The sequence below is a fragment of the Tachysurus vachellii genome, chromosome 5, assembly GCF_030014155.1.
Source record: "Tachysurus vachellii isolate PV-2020 chromosome 5, HZAU_Pvac_v1, whole genome shotgun sequence".
Lineage (NCBI taxonomy): Eukaryota > Metazoa > Chordata > Actinopteri > Siluriformes > Bagridae > Tachysurus > Tachysurus vachellii.
The window spans coordinates 21,825,896-21,853,368 of record NC_083464.1 but is presented as its reverse complement, the minus strand read 5'-3'; the positions used below and the strand labels follow the sequence as shown (position 1 = coordinate 21,853,368).

At 38.6% G+C, this 27,473-nt stretch overlaps 1 protein-coding gene across 3 annotated transcripts in view; it reads left to right on the top strand.

The window, feature by feature from the left end:
* fhod3b (formin homology 2 domain containing 3b) overlaps positions 1-27,473 on the top strand; it is a 119,298-nt gene that overhangs the window by 10,457 nt on the left and 81,368 nt on the right. For all 3 annotated transcript variants that reach the window (XM_060870459.1, XM_060870458.1, XM_060870462.1), the window contains exon 3: positions 6,413-6,477. In XM_060870459.1, the coding sequence (XP_060726442.1) occupies positions 6,413-6,477 (65 nt within the window). The remainder of the gene's footprint in view (positions 1-6,412; positions 6,478-27,473) is intronic.

Sequence of the window (27,473 nt, the reverse complement as noted above, 5' to 3'; positions counted from 1 at the left end):
TACACGTTATTACATGGGGTTTAATATTACAGTAGATGTTAAGCATGAGGTATTCAAATTCTCCGTGCTGTAATAAACCACTCAAGAGTTTTGGTCTGATCTGTGAGCCGTTGCAGTATCGTAATCAGATCTCTGATTGGATGTGAAGGCTCTGAGGTATACATGGACCCTGGGACAAGGGTCACGACAATGCGACCATTGTTTTTCACCAAGATTTTCAAATCCCCAGCCACAAGGATCTGTATTCATTTCCATCTTGCTGTACTTCACTGGCTAATTCGATTCTATTAGGAATCAAGATCTTTAATGCTAGCCAAACTTGGTTCACGTTAAGTGACTGAAGTAATTACTTGCCTTGGCCTTTGCTGTATATAAAACATTTAGCACCAGATAGTCCTGAACATTCCTACCGCATGCGTACAGTATGACAGGGCAAGAATGACATATAATAGTATTTGTTCTTTCCAGAGGTTTCTAGTTATAAGTATGAATAGACTTATAGTACCTGTGATCTGCTGCTGTAATCATAAAAGATTTTTAAGTGCATATTCGAGGACTCTTATTCATGATATGTTCATACTATATTTATGGCATTCATGTGTATAAGAGTAAAAGAGGAATATTTTATAAACTCACAATCCATTGTCACCCAGAAGAGAACGGGTGTCCTTTTTAGCCTGGTTTATCTCATTGTCTTTTTTATATCATCTCATGTTTCTGTCATCTATGGCTTGGTCGTTATGGCTCTTGATTCAAATATCTATTGTTACAAGTGCTATACAAAAATTGTATTGAATTAAATCATCTAAAGGCTCAGGGGGCTGCAAAATATTTGTTGCTTAGCCGTCCTGGTATAACCATAAGCAAACATTTCAGTTTAGTCTGCATACCTGCCCTGTGGTTTACATCAAGCTCAACCGCTAAAACACTTTTGCTCTCTAGAGACATTATGAAATTTTTCTGCGAAGGCTATCAAAATGCCCTAACTATCTCAAGACACGTTCCAGCCATACCACAGACTTTACACGACAGACTTTCTTCCATCGACTCTCAAAAAACCCGGCTCGATCGACAAGAGTTAAAGTAGTGTCATGTCCACATTAAGGAGCCCGGAATAGTTCGGGTCATAATGACATCAGTTAATGAACTCCAAGAAAGAACGATATTCTTAAACCTTAATCATGGTTTTAAATGGCTTTAAATTGCCGTTTAATCCTTGGGGTAAAGTCAGGGATTTATTTTGGTATTTGTATATAGCTTACAGGCAAATACAGTGGAAGTGGCTTGAAGAATACATTTGATAGAAAAAGTCATAAAGCTCACAGCATACAGAGTGAAAATGTGTTTTATTAGATGCTCCCAGTTATCTTTTCTAACCATCGAGTTGACACAACCCCCAGGATACGTCTACCACCGTCAATGTCAGACTCGCTGTTGGCAAGTGAGCCCGTTATTCAACAAGACCACAGGTATTCGGCGATATATTTATGTAAACGTAGAAGCCGGCCCTGTCCAATGCCATTGTGTTTTCACTGGATCAAACTCAATGTTAAAGACCAAAGGCTTAGAGAGAAAATGGAAGTGCTGGAGCACAGAGAAGAGGCAGAATTCAACAACCTCTATATGTGCCCCTTTAGCAGAAACAGGGCAGTGCCAAGTCTTCTCTTTCTTGCTCTACGTCTCGCTCTGTCTCTCTCTAGACCCATGCAGAGTGTCTGAGTGGGCTGTAGAGAGGAGAGAAGGACTGCATTACTGTTAATAACAGGGTAATTCAGCACACAGTGCTTTTATAGCCTGGATAAGCTCAAGTTTACAGCCCCCACCATTTACTACTGTTGTGTTCTATGACTACGGAGTCTAAAATATGATGAACTACGCAGTTAAATCAGACCACTTTGACCTTTTCTTTCTTCCAGTTGCTATCTCGTGCGATTTGTTTCAGAATTACTGAAATATTGTTCCAGCGTTTCTGTATTAAAAGTGGTGTGTAAAGTAAAAGCATCTTTTTTGTGAAGGACAGTGAAGTCTTTTTAGAAATCCCAAGGCTAGGATCTTTCCTTGAAAACTAGGACTCTCTTCTTCAGAGAGGATCATGGGTAACAGATACAGATTACAGGTTGCATTCCACAAGCGCCTCAGTCATATGTAGTCATTTTGGGACCTGATTAAGGAAATATCCTCTTATGCCTCATTCAGCAAGGTAGATATATCCATGTCGTAGAGGGTTTGAGGCCTTAAGCACTACCCCACCACAGCATCGCAGAGATCCGTCAGCAACAGTGACTCATGGCCACATCTCTAATTCTGTGTCATTGTTAATGTTGACTCTATATTGGCGAAGCTTCAGCACATTGCAGAGAATCACTCTGTCTTGTCTACTGAGATAAAACTCTGGAAATTATTGAATAATAGCAGAATATCTCTATTCTTCTTCCCTTTCTTTTTTTTTTCCTTCCCTCTGAAATCACTTCTGTTTTTTCCTGGCTGGTTTGCTGGAGTAGCTGTCGTCGGGAACGGTTAGCCTCTGGCCCTGGAGTGATGCCTAGTTCCTTTAATGGGAAAGCTTAGAATATTTGTGTGGATTACATGGATAGAGAGGTAGAACGACACTCAATGCTCAGCTGGAGCAGTAGATTCATCCCTTTTTTACAGTAGTAAATGCAGGCAAAAGGTACAACGGCTGAAAATGTGGAAACAATGAGGTTGTGAGTATATCCATGCAACTGCTGTGTTCTGTCCTCTGAGACCTTGGTGGCTGGGGATTGATTGCTGATGGGACGGAAACTAGCAATCTAGGAAACTAGGGGAGATACAGAGAAAATTTGTTATACAGAATACATTATTACCATACACATTTGCCAAGAAGAATTTTTCCCCAGCTTGGTCCAAAACTTGATTATTAGAGATGAACTGATACTGTGTTTTCCATAGCCGTACCATACAATGTTGGGCATTGCGTCAGCATTGTCCACATAAAATGCTGTCATTCTAGCTGGACAAAATACAAACGACAACGATGATTATGGCTAGTTTACCCAAAGCATTGTACGATTACAGTATCTTGAAGGGAGGATATTGCATACAATGCAATGCTTATTCTACCATGTAACGATGATCTTCATGCTGTGGTTGGGAAAAATTTCAATATTATATAGCCTCAGTGTGAGTGTCGGTATTGGCCTGTTATTCAAGTTGAAAACGATGCTTCAAGATGATTTTAAAGCGTTCACATAGAGTCAGTAGTCTATACAAGACTGGATTAGTATGTGATGTGAACAAAACTCTTGTATAAAATGTCACCATGTATATTCAGGTAGTTTTGCTTGCTGGTCTGTATGTAAATATATTTACATAATAAAGCACAGAATCCGTATATAAATTTATAAATATGATGGAAATAGTGTTGACTCAGCCTAAGCAAGCATGAGCCTTCTCCAAGCTACAGTATTAAAGATGTAATGTAGAAAAAACAAATGTGCCAGCTTTGGCCATCATAAGCATGAGTATGGTATATATGATCCCTTCGGAGTCAGTCGTGTTTCATGAGGAATTTTTCTCTGCCATTTAATAGACTAGTTCAGGCATTGGGGGTCTAGCACGGTCTGCTCTAACACATCTACTAATAAACAAGTGAGCTAGATCAGTTGTTTTTGAATTGAAAAACCTCACCTCCAGGTCTGAAATTTGTCCATTGTAGATAAGGCTGAAATGGAGAAATGGATGGTTTTGAATTGTACTGGTGTTCGTTTTCACTCAGTTTCTGTTTCTTGACTACTTTGTCTTTCTGTCCCTGTTTCATACTTTTTCTGCCTATTTAATTGGGGCTGTATAGGCGATATCTATAAACAGGCGGGTGATACTCAAAAAAAACAGGCATCGCGCAGAGGCTGTCTGGCAAGTCTCCACACACACCAGGAGAGACCGCATGGGGCCTGGATTAAGCCAGAGAGGTTTATGAGTATAAATAAAAAGTAGTGTGCCGGCTATCTCGGGGGCAAGAGGCTGCTGCTTGCCTCTGCTCTTTTCTCACCGCACATTTTTTTAGCCAATCCAGGAGCAAAACTTTGCTCCATCAGCCATGTAATAACTACATGATCTTCATGTTCATGCTCTTAGCGTAATATCTGTTTGTGTCTAACATGGCATTCTTTCATGATAGATAAAATCGAGATAAAAATGATTCAACATCCTTCGACTCGTTTCTATGCGTTGAGTAGGAACTATTTTTGGATGATAAGGTCGAGCAGGACTGAGCTTGTTCTCCTCAAAACAAAGCACTTTTTCCTCCTTGCCATAAAAAAGATTTCAGGTTGGAGGAGCGATTCAGTTGCAAGGAACAAAGTAAGCATGTCTGGTTTATTCGACTCGCACAAGCATGTGCTAAAAGAATGGAAAAATCCTGAGTCATCTGGCAAAAGAATGAGGCTTAAATCCAACTAAGCCACAAGCAAGGAAGTCTGCAGATGATACACTGTTTATCACATTTTGCCATATTCATCATACAGTTTGATTGTTTGGGATGTATATCCCAAAGATCATGGACCTCCTGTTCATGTAATTCAAGGACAAAATGAAGTTTTGTTCCGGATTATCTAAACTTTTCGTTTACCTCTATCTTGCTCAATAGTCATAGCGCATATTCACTTCAGTTCTTGCTTAAAACATTCAATTACGATAATGATTTCCTTGGGGTGTCTCATGCATAATGTAAACCCCGCTGTTTAATTTGATAATGACTGTGCAGGGGCAATGAGAACCCAGCTTTTGGTTAGTAGCTGGGATAATGTTGCAAGCATGAAGAAACACAAAGTTCATTACCAAATAGATCGAGTTACTGATTAGCTGCAACTGCACTGGGATTATATTGCACACTGGTGCCATGTTGCTTTAGGTAAGGCCATGAGTACATACCCTAGCTGTGAGGCTGGTGTTTAAGGAATTATATAGGTCTGAGTCTTGTGTTTCTGTTTGTATCTTTAGCATCTTGTTTTTTTGTTTATGGAGTGCATCTATCTGTCCATCTGTCTATGTGATAGTGTTTGTGCGTATATTGATGTAACACAATAATGAGTCCAGTCCTGGATTCTTTCAAAGTGAGCAATACCGCATCTGGCATACTGCCAAGCCGACTGCCTAACATCTTTCCTGGGGCACAGCCTGCATAATACAGCAATTTTGTGAAAGCCCGGTGGTCCAATCATCTGTGAAACTTTAGTGGCAAAGCTGAATGTACTGTATGTTGATATGCATATAGTAATGATTCGTGGTATCCTGTTCCATTTGTGTCCAGGATCCCATTTCTTGTCCATGTTCAAATGATAGCGCCTTTGTTTGCTTTTGCATCAGTGTATTTTCCGTGGTCTAATTTATGGAAGCTTCATTTGAGGTCACTGTGGTGCAGTAATGCCCCTAGCTATAACTATTTCCATATTGCATTCAATTTGTTACAATTCCAGTTTTTGGAACTTCATATAGCGGCAGTAAAATTGAACTCATATCTGTGTGATGTACTTGTTTACAGTTTTTTTTACTGAAAATCATTTCCATGTATAGTGAAGCACAGTCTGTATATAGATTAGCTTTCACAAGTGTCAAAGCTTTTGTTCAGTATTCTCAGTCTGCCTGGCTTCCCTCTGAGCCTCTTTAAGCAGCAATAAAGAAGTCATAGGAAATCAGCAGGGTCCAGGCTGTCATAAGGTCATGAATTTGACACTCAAGCCCACACATGGGTACGTTCCCCCAAGGCGAGAAGCTCGGCCAGAACTGACCCTAAAATAAGAGCAGACGTAACAAAAGGAATCAGGTATCCTGAACTAGACAGAGGTGTTATTGTACTTTTACTCACACAGGATGGTTGGATTGTGATAGTTTTTTTTTTTTGCTCGTTGATCAGTTTCTAGTAATTAAACAAATCATCATTATCATTCATATTATTCAAGGATCTACACAAATAATGTGAAGTGAAGGATACAAATGCAAAGTGAAATTAAATATAATAAAACAAGACTTAATGAAGAAAAAAAAAATCTTAATGAAGAAGATAAACGAGGAAATAGATATACAAACAGTAGTGATGGATCGAACAGGAAACAGGTGTCCTAAATAGGCTGGGCGTCATAAAAGCACACTGCCGAGGATGCTTCATCATGATATGTTATTTAAGCCAGGTTTATACATCACTAGGCTTTGGGAATGTATGGAATTTGTGTGGGATAAGAAAGTCTTTAGTTTAATCACAAACATCCTGAGTGATTGAAATATAAAGAAGGTTTGAAAAGTTGAAAAATCTTTATTGTTCATTATTTAGATACAGGACATTTTGAAAAAATATCCACATTGTAATTATATTTTTTATTATAATTGCACTTTCTGTTGTATTGCTTATACAATCACATTCTGCCTTCTGTTTCAGGAGAGGCAAAAAGCACAGTATAATCCTACGAACACAACTCTCAGTAAGGGTCCATGCCTGCATAGGTGAGTAATATGATGCTCTGTTTGTTACAGTAATGTATGTGGAAACGGATTGTAATGGATTCTGCCATGATCACTTGGGTTCATATGTTCAAATGATGGGAATTTGTGGCAAAGTGCTCCATGGCCTGTTTAAGTTTTTTCTAGTTTATCGTCTTTTTACGATTTTTTATTTCCAATAATTAAAAAAAAAAATGGCAAATTCCCTTTCTCTTTCTCTCTCTCTCTCTCTCTCTCTCTCCCGCTCTCTCTCTCTCTCTCTCCCTCTCTCTCTCTCTCTCTTTCTCTCTCGCTCGCTCTCTCTCTCTCCCGCTCTCTCTCTCTCTCTCTCTCTCTCTCTCTCTCTCTCTCGCTCTCTCTCTCTCACACACACACACACTTTTCACTCTTTTCATTGATATATAAATTAAAGCAAGCTACTGTATTATGCCTCATAATCAAACTTTTGGTTACCAAAACTTTTGCTGTTTAATTTTTGTAAAATAATGTTCGTTTCTGTAACAAAATGGATTTCCTAATGGGGCCCCATGTCTCTAATGTCCCCACAAGGTCAAAGCTGTCAAATATTCCTTTCCTACACACGCACGCACACACACACACGCACATGCATAAACACACACACCCACACACACACACACTTAGTTGTGGCTTCTTGCCACCATATGCCAATCATATTAGGTTTTATAGCCTAAATGCTTTCTAATTACATTGCCAGTTATAAATGGATTTATAAATCATCCATAATTGAGACTGTGCAGAATGTGGTTAAGGCTGCTTAATGGTTTATGCCAATGTTAGACTCTATAGTGGATCTGTTTAGCCCCTTCCATCTGGTTACTATTGATGATCCTACCAGAAGCATGGCAGGAGTCATGTGCAACCCAAGTATCTGTTTTGCTTGTGTCCAGGTTAGTTTCTAAACATGTTTTTCGATCACGTCACTGCTTCAGCGTTGATTGTGTTAGGCCTGGCCATTTGGCCTATGTAGTTATATCTCATAAATCTCCTGGTCAACCCCCCACTGTTCCTACACAGCCTTGATGGAACATATGGGGTGTGTTAGCGGTCCTGCTGAAAGGTCAGACCAGCCTGCATTTCATTTGCAGACCACCTGAAGGGTCTGCGCAGCCTGAACCACCTTTAACCCCCCCAAGTGGCATAATGGGTCATACCTTAAACTGGCTGTCTAAAAAAAAGTTTTACAATTTTTGTTTGCTCTCTCTTGAGCATACAGTGATGCAATAAAAGCTACTGTTACTCTTGTATGCAGTAGATTAGATAGCTGCTTTTAATATAGTAACTTATACTAGATTTATTTCTTTGGTACAGGAAGAATCTTGGATTTAGTTGGTTATTAGACTCCAGTGTATGGAGATGGACATTGTTATGAGTGTCTCCATCTTGGAAGAGTCCTGTAATTATTTAGTCTGGATGCGGCTGTTGTCTGTGTACAGGATCTTGTAGGCAGTGTTTAAGACAGATGTCGGCTTGTAGGCAGTGGCACATTCCCAGCGGCGTGGTGCAGAGCAGCCAAGCACACGTGGCTCAAAGAGTCTCCATTCGCCATAGTGCCGAGGGGAAAATCTAACCCGTAGTCTGCGAAACCCATTAAGTCACGAGCTGTCAGATTTTAATTTGTACTTGTGCAAACGTGTTATTTAAGGGTACAGACGAGAGAAATCACCCGGAGATTGAAGCTGAGTTATCTCTCTCAGTCATTCCTCCTCTGATTCGTTTTACCGATTCTGCATGCAAAAACCACCTGTGGAAACTTTTGGAAAGTCTAAAACTATTTTTTTTCTGTCCAGTAGCGAAGGCTGCCTGAGCTCTTGGCAAGATCTGAGAATCAGACTGGAGCACTGCTATGAACCAGGCCTGCTTAGGCACCTGCCCCAGTTTCCTCTTCAGTTATTCTGCTCTTCTGCTGGAAGCCAATTTGCTGATGAAAGATGGCTAAAGCTTAATGCTGTTTCTATTTGATTGGGACTGGCAGAATCCGTTCTGAAACTGTCGTACCATTTTTAGGGTCTGAACAGGTGTGGATGCATTTAGCTGGCCCGCTCCCGTGTTTTAGTAAGCTAAAAAGCAGTAGCTAACCTAACATAATAGCATATAAGGAACTGCTGTGTTTTAGTGTAAACCTACAGGAAACAACGTACATTAAGATGATGCACTCACAAAGTTTCTAAAGCAGCACCTCATGTTTTCTTTCTTCTTATTGATCCTCAGCATTTCAGCTATACAATGTGTTCTCTCTTTACATTGCACCTAAAAGATTTTACTCATGGCTAGTTAGTGTCTTTAAAACTACAAGATGACTGCAGTAAGCAGGAGACATATGATTTTTTTTTTTACTTTGCTTGGTTTCCTAAGTATTTTCCTGATTCTGAAAACATCACGTGTTAACATCACAAGCCTAATTCATCTGCCTTGATATATGTTTTGCAGCAGACAGGATTTCGTTATTTTTTTGTGATTGTTGTGGCAAAAAAATGCTTGATTTTAAAATGATTCGCCTGGTTGCAAAATCTACTTGTCTCATAGCCTATTGTTTTGCCCCTTCTTGCATTATCATGTTACTAGCAACTTATCTATACTCCTAGAATGCACAAATAGATGCTAAACATCACAGACATGCTGCTTAAGTTAGCGTTTAGTTTCTCTTTCCCCTCCTTCTGTCCCTGGGGCTTGTCAACTTATCATGTCATTATTCCTGGTAGCAGTGATAGGACCACTATTTCTGACCAGCTGCATGCTTGGGTGTCTTAGAGATCTGTCTGGAGCAAAAGGTGGACCCTAAGTGACGAAAGGAAGTTGTCCTTTAGTGTGAGGATGAGTAGAAAGAAACAGTTGCGGGATGTTTAAGCAGATACCCACCCACCTGACACTTCTTACTGGGATTGTATCTGTGTGTTTAGTGTATAGAGTATAGCCATTGAGAATACTGTGACTGTAGGACCCTCTGTGTAATCAGTTTTTTTCCACGTCACACTTTTGTTGGGCATGATGAAAGGAATGCATTTGCAGGTATTATGGTATTCATAGTCATGCCATAACCCTGCATGCACAGCCAGCTGTATAACTCAGGGCATGAAAGTGGAATGCCAGCAGGTCAGGGCAGGGTGAGACTGATGACATACAGTGATGCAAACTATTTTTCAGTACTCATGACTATGATCTCTAAAACATACTCCATAATTGAAACATGGAAATTTAATTAAGATTTTAAGAGAAAGCAGATTCAGACAGCACTACTACAGCCATGAAGACCAGCTGATTTGTCTAAATTTAACTAGCACTTCCTCAGTGTTCCGGTTTAACCAACGATGTGTTGATGATCACAGATAAAGCTGTGTATAATCATATTGTTTATTTCTGGGAATGATAAACATGGCTCAGCCTTTCGTGAGTAATCCCTGTCATTTAAATCACTTGTGGGGAACCACAAGGGACTGAAGCGGTAAGATCTTGCGGAACAGGCATGTACACAAGTTTCTCGGTTCTTTACTGCTAGCGAAAACCACCAATCATCATCAGAGGGTTAATTATTAGAGTCCATAGTCTTGCCACTTCAGGAGGATCTGTGGCTTTCATCATGTAATCATAGACACGTATCGCTCGCGTTACAGTAGATCTTTGCATTAGCATTTGTTTAATGCTAGGTCAACAAAAGCAATGTCCAATTTAGCCTGCACACTTTTATATTCTTGATATGTTAAAACAAAACTTTCCCCTGCACACCATAAAGGGTCAGAGAATATTAAATGCATTCTTAATGGAAATGATTTGTCATAGGGTTTCACATAGAACCTTTAACATAGACTTTTTTAACATAGAAGTTTTTAAATTGAACCCTTTTACACGTTTAGCCTTTTAGTGCACAGTTTGAAGATAAGAGGAGTTGAGATTAGATTAGAAGAATCTTTATTAATTAATCCATTATACATGAAAAATAGTGTAAAATAAGAATAGTATAATGTAAATAGAAATAATAAAAGTAATAGAAACAATAAAATAAATAAGTGTGAATTTACATATGAAAGAATTCTATTTATATTCAACAATCAGCCATAACATTAATAATACTGAGAGGTGAAGTGAATAAGATTGATTATCTGGTTACAATGGAAGATGTCAATATGTTGGTAGGACTTTGACAAGAGCCAAATAGTGATATCTCGAAAACAGCAGGTCTTGTGGGCTGTTTCTGGTGTATCTACTAAAACTGGCCCATGAAAGGACAATCTGTGAACCAGCACTAGGGTCATGAGTGCCTGATATACTGGGTCACTGATATACATGTGGAGAGAAAGCCATTCCGTCTGGAGCTACTGTAGCACAAACAAACGATACAGAACAATACACAACAAAAGACAATACACAAAAGACAATACACAAAAGCAGCGTCGACCAGTGTACATACTGTATATTCTATAGTACATGTGCAGAAATACTGGAATGAACACTTAATATAGTAGCAGCAGTTATATGAGGTCTTGTAGTCAAATGGAGGTGGTTTTAATGTTATGGATGATCGGTGTACATACTTGTTCAAGATCCTTGGTATTTATATACAGGTGTAATATCTGTGGAATGGCAATTAACTGTTGAGTGTGTGTGTGTGTGTGTATGTGTGTGTGTGTGAGAGAGAGAGAGAGAGAGAGACTCAGTCATCTATAGTCTGATGGCACGAAAGTGCACCCCAGACATATATTTATGTTTAAAAATAGACCAGACAAAACAAACTGATACAGAACAGCAGTTAAATCAGGACACTTAAAACATAATTTATTAACCGCTTACTCACAGATCTTAGTATGGCTCTAAATGAGCATCCCATCTTCAAACGTTAAACCTCAGCCTTGTGTCCTCGCTAGATTTGTATGATCAAAGGTTTTGAGATTAAAGACTCATTACCTTTGTTAGCGTTAACTCTAAACTATGAATATTCAGTGTGCTACAAATGTCTGATTAAAGCTTATAAATTATAATTAAGACTATAAATATGAAAGTAATAAATTAAGTATTATATATATTTTAAACAAATAAATTTTAATTTAATTAATCAATGTACATTTTTTAAATGTTTAAACCAAAATACCAAAAAATGTACGGTGTTCTTTAAATAAATAAATAAATAAATAAATAAATAAATAAATACATGAAAACACTTGAAATCAGTGTAGATTTCCAGCCCTGATTTTCCTGTTGGTGTCCATCTGCACATCCAGAGCCTTCTAATGAAACAAAGCTGCCATAACACATCTGTGCTCTGCAAGAAATTTAACCACAACAGGTAATGATTTTAAATGTTTAAGGAATCTCCTGAAGTTTCCATTCGCCTGTGTTTTGATCAACAGCAGAAATCTCCCAATCCCGCTGTCCTTTGACCACTCAGTGTAACTTCAGCACAGAGGCTGATGGTGGTAGAATTATTCAGTGAGTTCCCTGTTCTCATTGTGATAATGCTTTATAAGCTCTTTAAACCTGCTTCTTTCACGGTATATTTTATTGATATGTTCGTGAGACTGCTGAGGTTTCACTTTGAGCTCTGTTTATTCTTCTCATTGCAAAACCTGTGATCATCCAAATAGCCAAATATAACCAGGAGTTCCACAAGGCTGCGGTTTAACGGTCCAAGTGTTGAACATCACAGACGGGGCGGCATAGAAACATGTTGTTTATTTTAGGGCATGGTAAACATGGCTGATGAGCCACGCAGCCTTTCGTGAGTAATCTCTGTCATTTAGCGTGCTTGTGGGGAACCTCAACGGACTGAAGCGGCACGATTTGGTTGCAACAGTAATGTACACAACACAGCTTATGGTTTCTTTACTGCTAGCGCAAAGCAACAATCATCATCGGATGGCTAATTTTTAGAGCCACAGGCCTCCATGCCGCTTCAGGACAAAGTATACTATGGCACCAGAATGATAGACATTCGCTCATGTGAATATATGGCTGTCAACGAGATCTTCCGTGTGCGTGTTGAACTGCTTTCAGAAAGCTTTCATGGCTCTCGTGAGAGTGAAAGTGTTTACCGGATGAGCTAATGGTTTTCTGAGGTCCAATGTGCCAGAGTAGCTCTTGACACTGGGCTTTGTTATAATCAGGGCATGATGGCTGGGCTTCGCTATGTCAAAACAGGGCCAGACCTGTGATTCATTTGGATAAGGGCAAAGTTTGCTGCCATTAAACCCAGACACCGTTCATTTTTCTTAACCACTTTTGCACTACAGATTCTGCAGACACTGTATTTTGAAGTTGTGAATATAAATGAGGCAACTAGCTCCTATGTTGTATCGGTGCCATGGTTTGAGCTCTGGGAACAAACAGGACTATAAATGCATCTGTTTGGCTTATGAAGAAAAAGCTCTGTAATGTCCCTAATGATCCCACCCTTTGGCTCCATTTAATTCAGACCCCCGCGTGGTCAATAGTTAAAAGCACATTGTGGTTCTCCCCCCATAATATGGGTCCAGAATCTGGCATGTTGGCATAGTGTGGCAAGTTAGATATACACTCACTCACTCTCACTCACTCATTTTCTACCGCTTATCCAAGTTAGATATACATAGATTTATAAATACTACAGAAGTATTGGTATTTTTCACTATTTTAAGCAGTGCATTTAAAGGCAGATAATGTTCTATGAAGTTGACATACTTTTTTAATTAACTGATCTTTAACTTTGCATGTCAGTGATTTTTTTATCCAATTAAACCCTCTCTATAAAAAAGAGACTTACTGATTTAAGAGGTAGAAGAGTCCCAGAGTAGAAACAGTACAAGCAGCAAGAGCTTTTTTTACTCCCTCACTTTTTCCATTCTGGATCACAAATTCCAAATTCTGACGAAGTATAACTTCCCAATAACTTCTGTTATGATTGGAGTAATTGATGCTGACCATGAGAAGGCAGGTAGCGTATACGTAGGCTAACAAGTGGGTTATGGCTAACATTTATCTTAGAGCACAGGTTCCCAAGCCTGGTCCTATAGAACCCCAGTGTTGTGCACAATCTAGTCTTTTCCCAGATCTAAAGCCCCGTTCACACTGCAGGTAAAAGTGACCCAACTCTGATTTTTTTTTGGGGTCAAGTGACCAGGTCAGACTTCTTCAGGAGTAGTGTGAACACTCAAATCTAGCCCAGATCTGATTTTTTCAAATCAGATTCAGACCATTTCCATATGTGGTCCTGAATCAGACCCAAATCTGATTTTTTCCAATGTGGCCGCAGTGTGAACAACCAAGGCGGATTTGATGCGACTTTTACGTCAATCTACATCGGCATTCGTCACAATTATCTGCCGGCGAGTACGCACACAAACGTGACTATGCCTACAGAATGGATCATATAATCAAAAGTTGCCCTCGACATCCGAAAATTTTCAAAACACTGTGTCTCTGTGCTGCCATTACACAAACATTTAGAAAGAAAAGCGAAAATGCTTACTTCCTCCATAACCTCGCCAACTAAACCAAACGGCGTGCTGCGTGTGACTTCACTGTTATTGTTCGTTTGCGCATGCGGGTCAGTTCGAAACAGCAAACAGTTCACAATGGTATCTGATATAGGCCACACTTTAAAAGGTAATGTGAACAGCCAAACAAAAAAATCAGATCTGAGCAAAATATACGAATTGAGCATTAAGACTTGCAGTGTGAACGGGGCTTAATATACAGTACCTGAATCAACTAATCATCTAACTAACAACTCTTCCTGATGTGAAGTGAATGTGTTAGATGAGCAGGAATCTAATTAATCCAGATCCGATAAAAGCAGTTTTCTTAGTTTTCTTCTAACTTTCTTTTACCATAGGTTAGACAATTTAATTTGCACCTGTTTTGGGGTAACTATGTTCAGAATTGATTTTCTTTTCATGTCACACTCCATAGTAGTGGTTAGTGGCTTATATGAAAGTGGACAGTCATAAGTATTTCTGTTTTACCTAGCTTACTAGGGACAATATATTCATAGAAAAGTGGTAGCTCGGTGTTTAATGTGTTGGACTACTGGTTAGACTACCAAGATACCAATGCTGGGCCTTTGAAATGACATCAAAGTAAATAAATAAATAAATAAAACTAGCCAGAGCATTTTTTTTGCTTGAGAGTCTCAATATTACGATCAACAAAACACGTTTTCAGATTTATTCGGATTAATGTGGACATAGCCTTTGTCTTAGAGGGATGTTGTCTTTTTAATGAGCTGTTATGGGAAAAGTGCAATGAGCCAGTTCTGCTTGACCTGGCATGATTTAGAAACATGTTTGAATGGTGATTTATATATCCTCTAACATCTTACACAGCTGAATTAGTCGTTTTTGGCATTGTGGATGACAACTTGAAACAGTGTTTCCCAAAAGAGGCATGTGTATACGTGGGACTTTTAGAGTTGTAAATTCTCCATAATTCCTTGGACCATTCCAAGCTGTAAACAATATTACAGTAGAGGAAAAAAAGTCACTGGGACATCTGTACTTAAAATAAGCATGATTGCAGCTGCTCAGACCCTGCGCCAAACCAGTTTTCAACTCTTTCAACACAGTATTCCAGTTATTTCCACTGAATTAACATATACTGTTATGCATTTTTCCCACTCTTTTATTTCTATATGCCTTATTCACTTGTGTGATTGTATGACTGAATCAGAAGACAGCCAGTTTCAGGCATGAGAGCACATTTTGCAGCACATAATTCTTATTTCTTTCTTATAATTTAATTGGACAATGGGATATTTATACGTCCAGCCTTGTGTTTATCATGCCAGGACAGTGAAGTGAGTTTTGCATGAGCACCTGCAGGATGTCTCTTTTCCAGAGTCAGCGCCAGGGCTCTCATTAGCTACACTTGTAGCCATGATGAATATTTCAGGCTAGTCATCAGACCTGGCGTGGAGGAGTGTACTCAGCACCAAGACATCAGAATGAGTTATAGATTACATCACATGACAGTGCAGTTGTAGTTGTGGTTTAAGGTCTACAGCTATATGTCTTTGCCAGCACTGTTGTTGTGGGGTTAATGTTCACCTGCTTTTTTGTGTAGTGTATCGAAAATCTGACAGGAAATTGACAAAACGGTTGTTACAAAAGTCCGGAAATTGCTTTAATCTTAGCAGCAGCTCATGTCCATAGGTTTGACTGTGCAGGTCATTAATAATGACATTAATAAATGTTCATATACCTGGAGCATCATGATTCCAGCCCCAAATGCCATTTGCTTGTGCTTTTTTTTTTTTGAGTACCATCTGCAATGATATCTTTATGCCTCTACTCGAACAGAACATTGATTTATATCTAGCAAAATCTAAATATTTTTTATTCACCAGTCCCTTAAAAATAGGTCATTAGAGTTTGAGTAAAATTTACAATGTAGAGTTGTGAATGAGAGATTTTTATAAACATTTGTTAGTGGCTGATTTTTAGAGTGAGGTTCTTCCCCACCTGAACCTATGGATGAACTAATGCTGTTTACTCCTGACTAATATATTTTCCAACAATGGATACTGTAGATATTTTTGGAGTTTTAGTTATAAAGGTTAAGTTTTTTCTTAACTGAAGTCATGTTCTTGGTCTCCATGTACTCCAGCCTGCAGGCTTTCAGTTTTCTTTGTGATAAAAAATATTTGTGAAGCCGTGAAGCTGCAATCCCATCTCCCACTCTTTTCTCTCCTGTGCTTCCCATTCTAATGGATTTAGACTCACACCCAAACCCAAACAATGAAAAGTGTTCAGAGTGAACTGAAAAAGGGGTCAGAAACTCCTGTCCAAGCTTCAATGCTGAACACAAGAGGGTATGGTGGTGAGATGATGCTATCTTCTCCCAATTTGACTTCCCATGCCCGGACAGCCTACACATAGGGGCTTGCAGCATCTCGGGTCACAGATAAGATTTCAATCTTAGGAATCACAGGAAAAACAGGAGAAAAAGAAAAAAAAAAACTTTCCCCAAACAGCTTGTTTCAATTTTGGAATCATTTCTCTTAAAAAGCCTATTGAACAGATGATCTGAATTGAGAAATTTATAAATCATAACGTTTTGCGTTACACTTTTGACTGTTGAATTTCCTGCTTGTGTGATTTTTTTTTTTAAACGATATTAAGATAATGCCAACACTGGCATATATTCAGAGAGCCACATACAGTAGGGTGGGCTGATGTTTACCAAGCCTCCTCTGCTATCTTTGCCAGCAGGAGCCCTGAGATGACTTTCCCATGCTGGATGACAGTAATGATAAGAAATTCTTTCTGCAGATGCGCTACTCTTGTCTGTTGACCCAAATTGCTGACATTTTCATCCCTCGCACAACCCTGCTTATCTACTAATCTGGAGCTCACTCTTATTGCCATCTGTTAAGCTCAGAGAGTTACATTTGTCCAGGAGACAGGAGTGATCCTGTAAATAGGTTCACCAGAGACCTCACATGCACCGGCTGTTTTTATATGTTCTTATAGTTTCTGTTTTACACTATACAGTACTTTCTGCTGTGACATGTCTGACTTCACATAGACACACTGCTTTAAAAAAGTGTACAGGGCGATACCTGATAAAATTTTATACATAGCAATTTGTCTGCCTTTGAACTAAACCGTAGCAGATAGACATCTGATTGAGGTTGCTTGTTAGATTTCATAGCTTGTTGTAACATTGTCTAATTTGTGCCTTCTCTTGACAAACTTTTAAATGCCAACAGACACATGGCAGTGGTATATTGTCTGTAGGTTTCTCTCTTTTTCACATACACACACACACACACCAAAAAAACACACACAGAGACACACATGCTCATGCACAGACATTTGCTACATTTCTCTCAAACCATCTGGTTCCCATTGAGCCTGTTGCTGCCTTCCTTGCAGTGTTAAGAGAAAAAAAATATAAAACTGTCTACATGTTCATTCAAGGAGGTATTTTTATCAGGTCGCTCAGCAGTAACCCGAGCTTGGGGCCCTGCACATCCTTCGTTAGACTCTGCAATCTTTCTGCACTAATTGTCATTCCTGTTTGGTCAACCCTGACCTAAAAAAAAGACAATGGAAACCAAGGTAGAGCTCCAAGTTCAAACATAATCCCTAATCCAAAGAGGAGAGCATGAAGAGCATTATAGGAGGGGACAATGAGGCACTGATGTCTTTTCAATTACGCCTTCGCTGACTCTTTCCCAGGCATTTGGTAATGAAAAGTGTCTAATAAGCTTCTAATAATAGCAGCCTGCAGAAGGGGCAGAATTTCATCTTGTGATTTTCCAGGGTGCTGGTCTTTATTTTCTCACTCCTTCATGAACAAATCCAACGATCCAGTTGAAGATTAGCTCAGTTTCAGAGCACACGTTGAAATTACACATTTGCTCAGCTCGAGTTATGGAAAGGTATTTAAGAGCCTGCTTTTGTTGATACACCAGACATAACCTTGCTTATGAAAACCAAGCAGTGCCTAAAATAGTATACTTCAAGTATGTAAAGAATATTAAAAATACATTTTACATTCAATACATGAAAAATTTGAGACCTTTCTTTACTTTTAAGAATGCCGTACCTTTTAAATTATGCTCAGGATGCTGTAAGAAAATTATTTACACAATCAATGCATAGAATTAAATGTATATTTAACATAAAAAGAATATTTAAACTTAAGGATATTTAACATAGGAGAATGGATCTACTGTGTAAACATATTTACATTTTGTTGAGTCCAAGAGGTCTCCTTCACTGTCATTGTTAGAATTCAAAACAAATTACACTTAAATCTATTGTGTGCATTGTGTGCATAAATCTAACTATGCATTTTAGACATGCTTAAAAATAGCTTAATTTAATTGCACTACAGTTGTAATAGTTTGTTTCAAAATAATACATTTTGTATGCACTGAAGTACTGTACTGATAAAGTGGACAATGTTTATCACTTCTTTTTGTGTCCCAGGAATAGAGATGTTCAAAGTGATCTAGCAGAGGAAAAAATTGTCTCTAACAGCTTTTATTTACAGAAACAGTGATTCTGTCCATTTAGGGAATATTTCTTTTTCTTGTATTTGAATTAAGTATTTAGTTCTTAGGATATTAGTTTGCAACACTAGTTGTAGTTGTCAACACTTGTTTGTATTGCGTGTCCATGGAGATTAGAGGAAGATTAAACATTAAACAGAGAGATAGAAATGATTTTATTTTCTGTGTGAGTAAGTGTGACTCATTGTTCTAGCATGTATGTCAAGTGGAAACCTTAGATATGAATAAACTTGTATTATTTATTATTTATTGCAGTCCAAATTTGAAATTCACATAATTGGATTGAAGCTAAAATAATGCTATTCTCTTCCAGTTTGCAGTGAGTTTGACTAATGTGACAAAGTGCTAGTGAAAGTGAATTCATAAGATTATGGTACATATCATTGAGATCTCTCTCTCTCTTTCTCTCTCTCTCTCTCTCTCTCTCTCTCTCTCTCTCTCTCTCTCTCTCTCTCTCGCTCTCTTTCTCTCGCTCTCTCTCTCGCTCTCTTATGCTCACATACTTTCTTTGGTAATAGAAAGACAGAAGCACATTCATTTCTTTGTAACTGTTTCTGAGGGAGTATAAAACAGTTGTGCACAAAGGCTTCCGACACATCAGAAGAAAACCAGTAGTTCTGCAAAGTCTCCTCCTGGTTGGAGTGGTTATGAAAACAAGACTGACTGGCTGGATGTGGTGCTAGAAAGGGGCATGTGTGTGCCATGTGGGACAAGCAGAGAGCCACGTCCATGTGGTCTAGGCTTCATGGCCTGTATGGCCTTCTGGCCTCCAGACGTCCCACAGTGGCGCTCCTGGAGCAGGGCCAGATCCCCATTGGCCTCCTGCAGATTCCATCGCCTCCATGCTGACTTCCGCCACCTCTTCTCAGTACTTTGATGTCAGCACTTAGGCCGCTCACCTCAGCACTGAGCCTTTTTGGCACTGGCTCTGTTGAGAGGGGATGTGCTAGCAGCAGGCATCTCTTGCTTTTTCAACCCAAAAATAATCCCTTTTCTTTTCTTTTTTTAAAGAAAAATGGAATACTTGAAGTTCTATACACCAAAAAGTTGAACATAATGACATATTCCCAGCTTTACACATTTTCATTGATGCGCAGTTAGTGAATGCTTTCAATTCAGTTACATTTTTGTCACAAGTGTTGTGATTTTTACAGTAATAATGATGCTCACTTTCAGTTCTTAGTAGAGAAAACACTGACACTCCTATTCCGAAGTAGTCGGAGTCAACAGTTAAGAAATGGTACGCTACTTTGGAAAAATATTCTACTGTTTTACTCTAATCATTTACTGAGTGTTATTTTAACACCATGCTCAGTGTTTAGTCTTAATTTTCTCTAAGGGAATTAATGATAGATGTTCATTCCACCTTAAAACCTGTTAGTACATTTCACTCAGATTCAACCAGAATCAGACCTTCTTAGCTTATTGCTCAAGAGGACACAGTAACGTCCAATGAAATTCAAACCCAAGCCAATTTTTAAGTCAAGTAGAAAAACAGATGACCTAGATCGTGAATCACACAGCCACTCTGCTGCGTAGCTGGTTACTGGTTGTGGCCGTTTTCAAACTGGTTGGACTTTTTTCTCTACATTTATTTCATATGTTCAGTCCACTGTGATGCTGGGTTTATTTTGCCTCATAAAACATGTTTCCCAACTCTCAGTCCACACAAGCAATTCCTTTTACCCACAATAAAACAAAAGCTTTTTTAAATGCAACTTTCCTGTTAGCTGGAACTAGTCTGGATTCATGAATTTATTGCCTACATTGAACTGCTGCCACATGATTGGCTAACTGGATAACTGCATGAATTCCTAATAAAGTGGCTGGTGAGTTTATAAGTGACCGCCATTCAATATTCTAGGCTGAAATACTCAAACTAACAGCTCAAAGTTTTATTTATTTATTTATGTATTTACGAAATTAATTAACTTGGCAACTCAATATTTTAATGATTGTTGATCATTTATTAAAAAATTATTAAAAATGAAAACTGTTGGCACCCCATGAAGTGGCCCCAGGATTACCAACCACTGACTGCAGTTAACGTTGTCAAAGATTCTTTGTTTAATAAACAGTCCTACTTTTAGCTTTGTGAGGTAAAATTTTTGTCCCCTACTTAATGTAATAAACCTTTGTTGTTTAAAAGCTTTAGCTATGGAAAACAATCAAAACTTAATGTAACTTATTGAGAAAGCAGTTAGAACTGTGCACAATCCTGTATTGATTTAAGCTTTCTGTGAATTTCTGAATTCATTCATTAAGTTCTTATAGAGTTTTTACAGAGAAACGACTGACTGGAATCTCAGGCTCTCAGACTGTGAGGATATGTTACTGCCATGAAGTAACTTGGCAGAGAAGCATTGGTGAAGTTTTATCAGGCTGACTAAGCTCAGAGCTCAGCAAAACTGATGCAACAATGTATTGCTTGTGTTTTAGCCCCACATATGTCCTTCACTCATCTTCTGTGCAGCTGTTTGAGCTAATCTTACTGAGAAATGAATGGCTTGTAGCAGTTAGAAAAAGCTATAGATAGTTTCAAAATTAGGCAGATTTGTTTACCTGAAAATGAGTGATGTTCTCTTTATTAGGTTAGGTTCAGTTAGGCTTATTCTTCACATTATCAGATGTTTAGTACAATGGCAGAGCTTTATGGAGCCATAAAAGCAGTGCTGAAGCTGGCAGTGCTGGAGGCTGAGGGCCTGAGGGCCACACTGTATAAATAATATACTACACATGAGCCATCAGGTGTTTGCCTACTTTGTCAAATCAGGATATGTCGAAGGCCATGCTGTTATTTTTAGGATAGATGTAATGGGTCCTGGAGTTTAGGATTAGACAGATTGTACTTGTTGGATAAGAATTAATATCCTTTAACTTGGTCAAGCACAAGAGTTGCTTTGAGTTTGCTTGTGTTTCTACTCGCCCTTAACTATGCATTCAGCTCAATTTTATTTGTATAGCACTTTGAACATTGTCACCTAGCAACTTTACAAAAATATATAAATTCAGGGTATACATTCAGACAATGGTACTGTAGCAAGGAAAAACTCCAGCGACGACATGAGGAGAAAACCTTGAGAGGAACAAGGCTCAAAAACCATCTACATGACACCTCACAGTGTGATTATAAATAATTTATTTTCTTTAACTCGGTACTATATGCCCAAAACGTGCAATTATGCCACTAGGATATTCATTCTAGTTATAACATGAAGTTTATATTGATTGAAGTTCTTAACTGTTTACAGATGTAGACTTTGGTGCAAAACTGCTCATGACAATTAAAGTCCTAATGTTATCATAGCAATTGTTGTCCTAAGCCATGGTCGCAAAGCTGTTCAGCCCAAAACAGTCCAAATCCATCTTCATGGTTTCTTCATCAGTTTTGAATACCAATTTTCTGATTTGTCTTGATTAGTAAATATTTTAAAATGTAAGGACAGAGTGATCAATTTGTGGTACAGCCCATGACAACATTCACAACAACGGTGAAAAGGTTTAAAGAGAAACCAACAGAGCCTGGCAGTTTGTTTAAAGTCTCTATGATGCTGCACAGAGTCAAATATTTGCCCCAGTATAGTTGGCATGAAATTGGTAAACATTTTAGAGGTCGACCAGGAACGTTTTCAGACAGTGATGTTTTGTTTCTGACGTATGAAGCTCGTAGCTTTAAATCAATTCAGATGTACATAAAGTACATAGGTGAAAATGTAAACAATTCCACCTCAGCTATAATCTGCCAAAAGATTTTGATGATTCGGATGTAAAATAGCTAAATATGCTGGAATATGCAGGTTGTGACGGTGATTGTGAGTGAATGGGAGGTATCTCGCTGTTCAATCAGACAAAAATGTCTTGTTTTGCACCTCACTGCCTTAAGGATTTGTATGCTATTGAAGTTGAAACAGTGTTTCTTGGCTCTCGCTTGGTTATAGGGTATAGATAATGTGGTATGAGTATAAAGGCCGGCTCTGTGGAGTCCAGGCCCCTTATAACTCACCCGAGCATTTGAAGAGTTACAGCATGGAGCCTGAGTGGGAGAAGATTGAGAAACCTTTGTTCCTCTTTGCCCGGCTAAAGAAAGGGATGGTGGCACTAAATGGATACATGGCCCCACTTGCCTGTGAGAACAACATCCAGGAGACATTCTTAATCTGCTTGGCCATTGTTCATGGATCGCTTTACTTTTTCTTGGCCAGACTCAGCTGCAATGAAGGTGTCAGCCTTCTGTTGAGTCTATAACTTCTTTCCACTCCACAGCCTGAAGAGTCAGTGAAGTGGCCAAACTCTGACTCGCAGCCAGCTAATTAGGCATTGCGCTAGCTATCATCATTTACATCTTCATGTTTCAAAAACAGACACACAAACACAAACTTTTTTATGCACACCAAAGCTTGGAAATGAATAAAGAGCTCTGTGTGACAGTTCCCAGCTACTTCTTCCAGACAAGAGCAAACCTCATTGTGTTTCAGCATCGCTTCACTGATCTGTGGCATTGTGTTGTCTCATGGTGTTCATGTCGTGACTGTGGTTTGCTTAAACATCTCTTTTTTTTTTTTTTGACAAAAGCTTTTTATCCATTCACACAAACAGTTTGTGCTTTGGACAGTAAACAGTTTTAAAATAGAGCAATGGTTTCAGGCTGTGTTTTAACAATGTCATTGTAAAGTATCTGGAAGACATTTCACCATACACCATCTTCGCCCACTCGATCCAGTGAGCCGTTTCTTTACTGGCTTATTTGTGGTGTCTAACATGTCAGGAGTAACTAAATGCAGATTTAGCTTTCGAATGAAGCACAATATGAAGATTTATTTTATTGTGGAAATGAGGAAACCGAGAGGTAACTTGTGAAACTGATCATCAATGATAAGTATATACTTAGCACAATAGTTTTGTAAAAATGCTTGATTTCTATAAATATATATTTACAAGTTTTCTACATCATACAAGAATTGTACTTTATTTGTGATCTACTAGCAGAAAAATGTATTGTTCGATTTCTAAATAGCATTTATCAAGGTACAAATATATTGCACGTTCTGCAAGAAAATAAAACATCTTGACGTTTATATGTTAGGACTTGCAGTAAAATGATGTATATTAGAAAACTGACATTGAACATAACAATAGGTACCTAGCTACCATTATTTTAATAAAAACATGATGCTATTCAGTTCATTCCACTTAAACATTAAACTACTGCCTTTTATCTATCCTCTCCTTTTATGGCATGGTTTATACCAAAACCGTACAACCTATTATATTCAAGTCTGATCTTCAAAATCTGGCCTCGTCTGTTAAATTCAGCTGTTTTACAGTATATACACCATTCTGAAAAATTTGAGAAATGAACACTACAAATTTTCACTACCAAATTGCAATATATGCAAAGGAGAGGTAGGAAATTTTGAAGGTCCTGTTGAACATCCAGACATGGATCATCAGTAGCATGGAGAGCTGCACATTTGAAAACCTTTGTAAAGGAAACCAGTTCAATCATAGTAATCTTGAGTATTTCTATAAATACAAAACAACAACCATTTGAACTGCATTTCATTGGAATGAGCTGCAGTGAAAACAGTTCATGTCCTGCCTCAGTGCCTTCCAAACATTGGTAAGAGACTAACAATCATAGTCTCCTAAACAAGGGCCACTTTGTGTTATTGTAAAACTCAGTTTAATTACTGATTCTTATTGTTTTGAACTCGAAGCCACACAAAATACAAAATGTCTGTGTTTTGAAACCATTGTTTTCGAGTCCAGTGTTAGGAGCCTTTAATATTTGTGCCAATGCATAAAAAACATAGCTGAATGAATGAGTTCATTACTGTACTGTATAAGCATTTAATTACTTTTTTAAGGCTAATTTCTGTTTAAATACTGTACTTTGCATAGCATCTGGAACATCAATTCTATTTCTCTTTTTTATCAAAGTTGGAAAAAGCAGACTGGTGAACATATCAAAGCCAATGACTTTTATGGTGGCCATTAACTCGGACTGCACTCGACTTTCTTCTTCTCTTTGATGCTGATTGGGATGGAGGGATGGAGCAGTCGAGAAGCAATCGGGGCAGGATCTGTACTGCATCTGTTTTTAGCCAACCTGTGTCTGTCTGCTCTGAGTTGTTCTGGATATTATTTCATAGCTGCAGTGCAGCCGTGACGGGGCCGGTGCCGGATGTTAGTTATACACTCGTATGCTCACACATACACACAGAAACATATCCATGTCATTGTTAAACTGGTACATTTATCAAAGCAGATTATTCTTTTGCCTGAATATGAGGGTCTGATTTATTTCATGGACGATGCCAAAATCTCTGTCCAGTCTCCTAACCTGAATTATTTGACCCATATCTCTTTCATATGCCATTGAGTTTCCTGACAAGATCTTCCTAAGATTCTAAGAGAGCAAAACCCTCTGGCCTCAAATGCTATCTTCCGGCCCTGGCTGCTTCCCATCACGACAAATGTTTCTGTTCCCACTGGTCCATGTAATATAAATGCCTATTCATTCATTTGTTTATTTATTTACTACAAAATTAACAGTATTTTCACAAAGAAAAAAAAAACCCTGCTAAAATCTTAACAAATGTCTTGAATTTTATTTGTCAAACAGCTGGAAAATTGTAATGAAATGAACCTTGGTCCTCTACTCATTGAGGAGGATGGTAAAAAATGTAAAAACAAAGCCAGTTTTAGAATCATTTAATTGATTGATTCGAGTGAAAATCTGATTAACTGTTAAATGTCAACTTCATATCAACTAGCTGTTCAGTTGCTAGTTGCAGAAAATTAGCCCTTCACACATCACTCCATCTGGCGTTTTGAGTTGTGATCATGTACACAGCTGTATACTCAGAATAGCACACAATAAAAAGTACAATATGAAGGTGGATCAGTGATTTTTTTTACAATGCTCATTTAGGATTTAACGCTGTTTTGTGGCTGGTGGCTCCAGTTATTTTCTGGACTGGGGGAGGAAACTGGCGTACCCAAAGGAAACCCCCGAAGCACAGAGAGAACATGCAGTCTCCTCACGCACAGAGAGGAGAAATGAATTGTTGCCCCAATCCCCAAATGTGCATGGCAAACAACTACTGTGCCCCTCTTTTCACAATTTTATGAAGGGAGACAATAATTCGGGAAGACAAAGAAAGATAAAAGAAGCTAGGAGTCCAGAGCAAACAAGAAAAGGGAGAGATTTAAAGATGGAAGGAATGAAGGAGAGAGAGAGAGAGAGAGAGAGAGAGAGAGAGAGAGAGAGAGAGAGAGAACGAGTGACCTTTTCCTCGGTGTCAGCTGCTTTAGAGACTGCAAGACTCAAATAAATCCGAACTAAAATAGCACCTTTGAACCCTCCTGGCTCATGTCATGGTGGCTCATGGCTCTGTGCTTTCCTCTGCTTCTGAGCTTTGTTTTGAAGGCTAATTTTCTTAGGGAGATTTTCTTTGTCATTGTCACCTCTGACTTGCTCATTAGGGATAAATTTATCATTTTGAATGTATATCCAGATTTTGTATATTTCAGTAAAAGATTCTTTGATGCAATGTCCATCGTTAAAAGTGCTATACAAAAAAAAAAGATGAATTGAATTTTTTTTTTAATTTGCTATTGAATAAGTTCAAATGCCAAAGATTTTTTAGATTTTCTGTAGCTTTATATAACAGAGCACAGAGTATATACTATATAAGTACATTAAAATGACTCACCACACAGGATTTATCTGGAAAGCCTCAAGAATTATTGCACATATGTAACTGAGTGGAAATACAAGAATGTAGGAATGGTCTTATATCCTGTAGGAATGGTTTTAGCTTCTCTAGGAAAGCTCTTAGCTTAACGCCTTGGGTTCGTTTAGAGAATGAAAGGATTGATGGATCTGATTGTTTTGTTCTGTAAGACACAGGTGGATTTTTTCCTTCTGACAGGCAGGTTCATGAGAGGTGAAAGCCCTCTCACCCAAGAGTGCCACGTGGTGACCTCAAAATACTGCATACTACGAGTGATGGTACACACACACAAACACACACACACACAAACACACTTGTATGAAAATATACGTATTTACAACCATTTTGGTTATTGGTGTATGTTTTAAGCCAAAGTGTCACTCGACTGTATCTGTGTTCTAATGTTGAATTTCATTAAACCTTTTTTTTATTTAAGGTTCATCTCCAAAAGTGCAACACTTCCCAAAAGAACACAGACTGTATCTCTGTACTTCTTGTCAGTATCTTTCAGTATCTTTATGCCACACCAGGGGTCTTGGAGCATGGCCCGAGAGTCTTTGAGGCCTTTTTAGGGTTAAGAGAGCATGGGCCAGGGTTTGGCTCATGAATGGCTTTTGCTGTGTAGTTCTCTCTCTCTCAGTGTTCTGGGAGTTGGGTGTGCTCTTCATTGTGTCAGTGACCAGCAAAGAGGCGCTGTCACTTCACACTGACTCTAACCGAGTCCCCTTTACACGACTATGCCGAGAAGGGGGTCGGCCACCTCCTGTCAGCTGCCTGATTGATAGGGCAAAGACACAATCGCATCTCCTGTGGACCCTTGGTGCTTTTCTTCTTTCTTCTTTCTTTCTGTTCATCTTTATCCTTCACTCTCTCTTGATTTTGAAGTCTAAGCAGAAACAAAGTTTGAACCTCTGTCAATAGAAGTGCTCATGTTGAATGAGAGCCGTTGCCAGAGAGCAGGCCATTGTGGGGCAAGATACAGGCCAAAAGGAGGAGCATAAGACTAAGCCATTCACCAATGACATCAATCCAGATGAAAAGGAGCTTAGATTATTTTTAGCCAGATACTGAAAGCCGAACCGCTTCATGTGTAAAAGCGGCACATTCTAACACGAGCTGAAAATACAGACTTTAATTTTTAATAATCTATTTATAGCATCCTTCAAGAGCTTTGCCTCAACATGGCTGATTCTTCACTGGTTATTTGATATATGTGCTTTTAGGGAGCAGTTGTGCACTATTAGAAAAACCTTAGT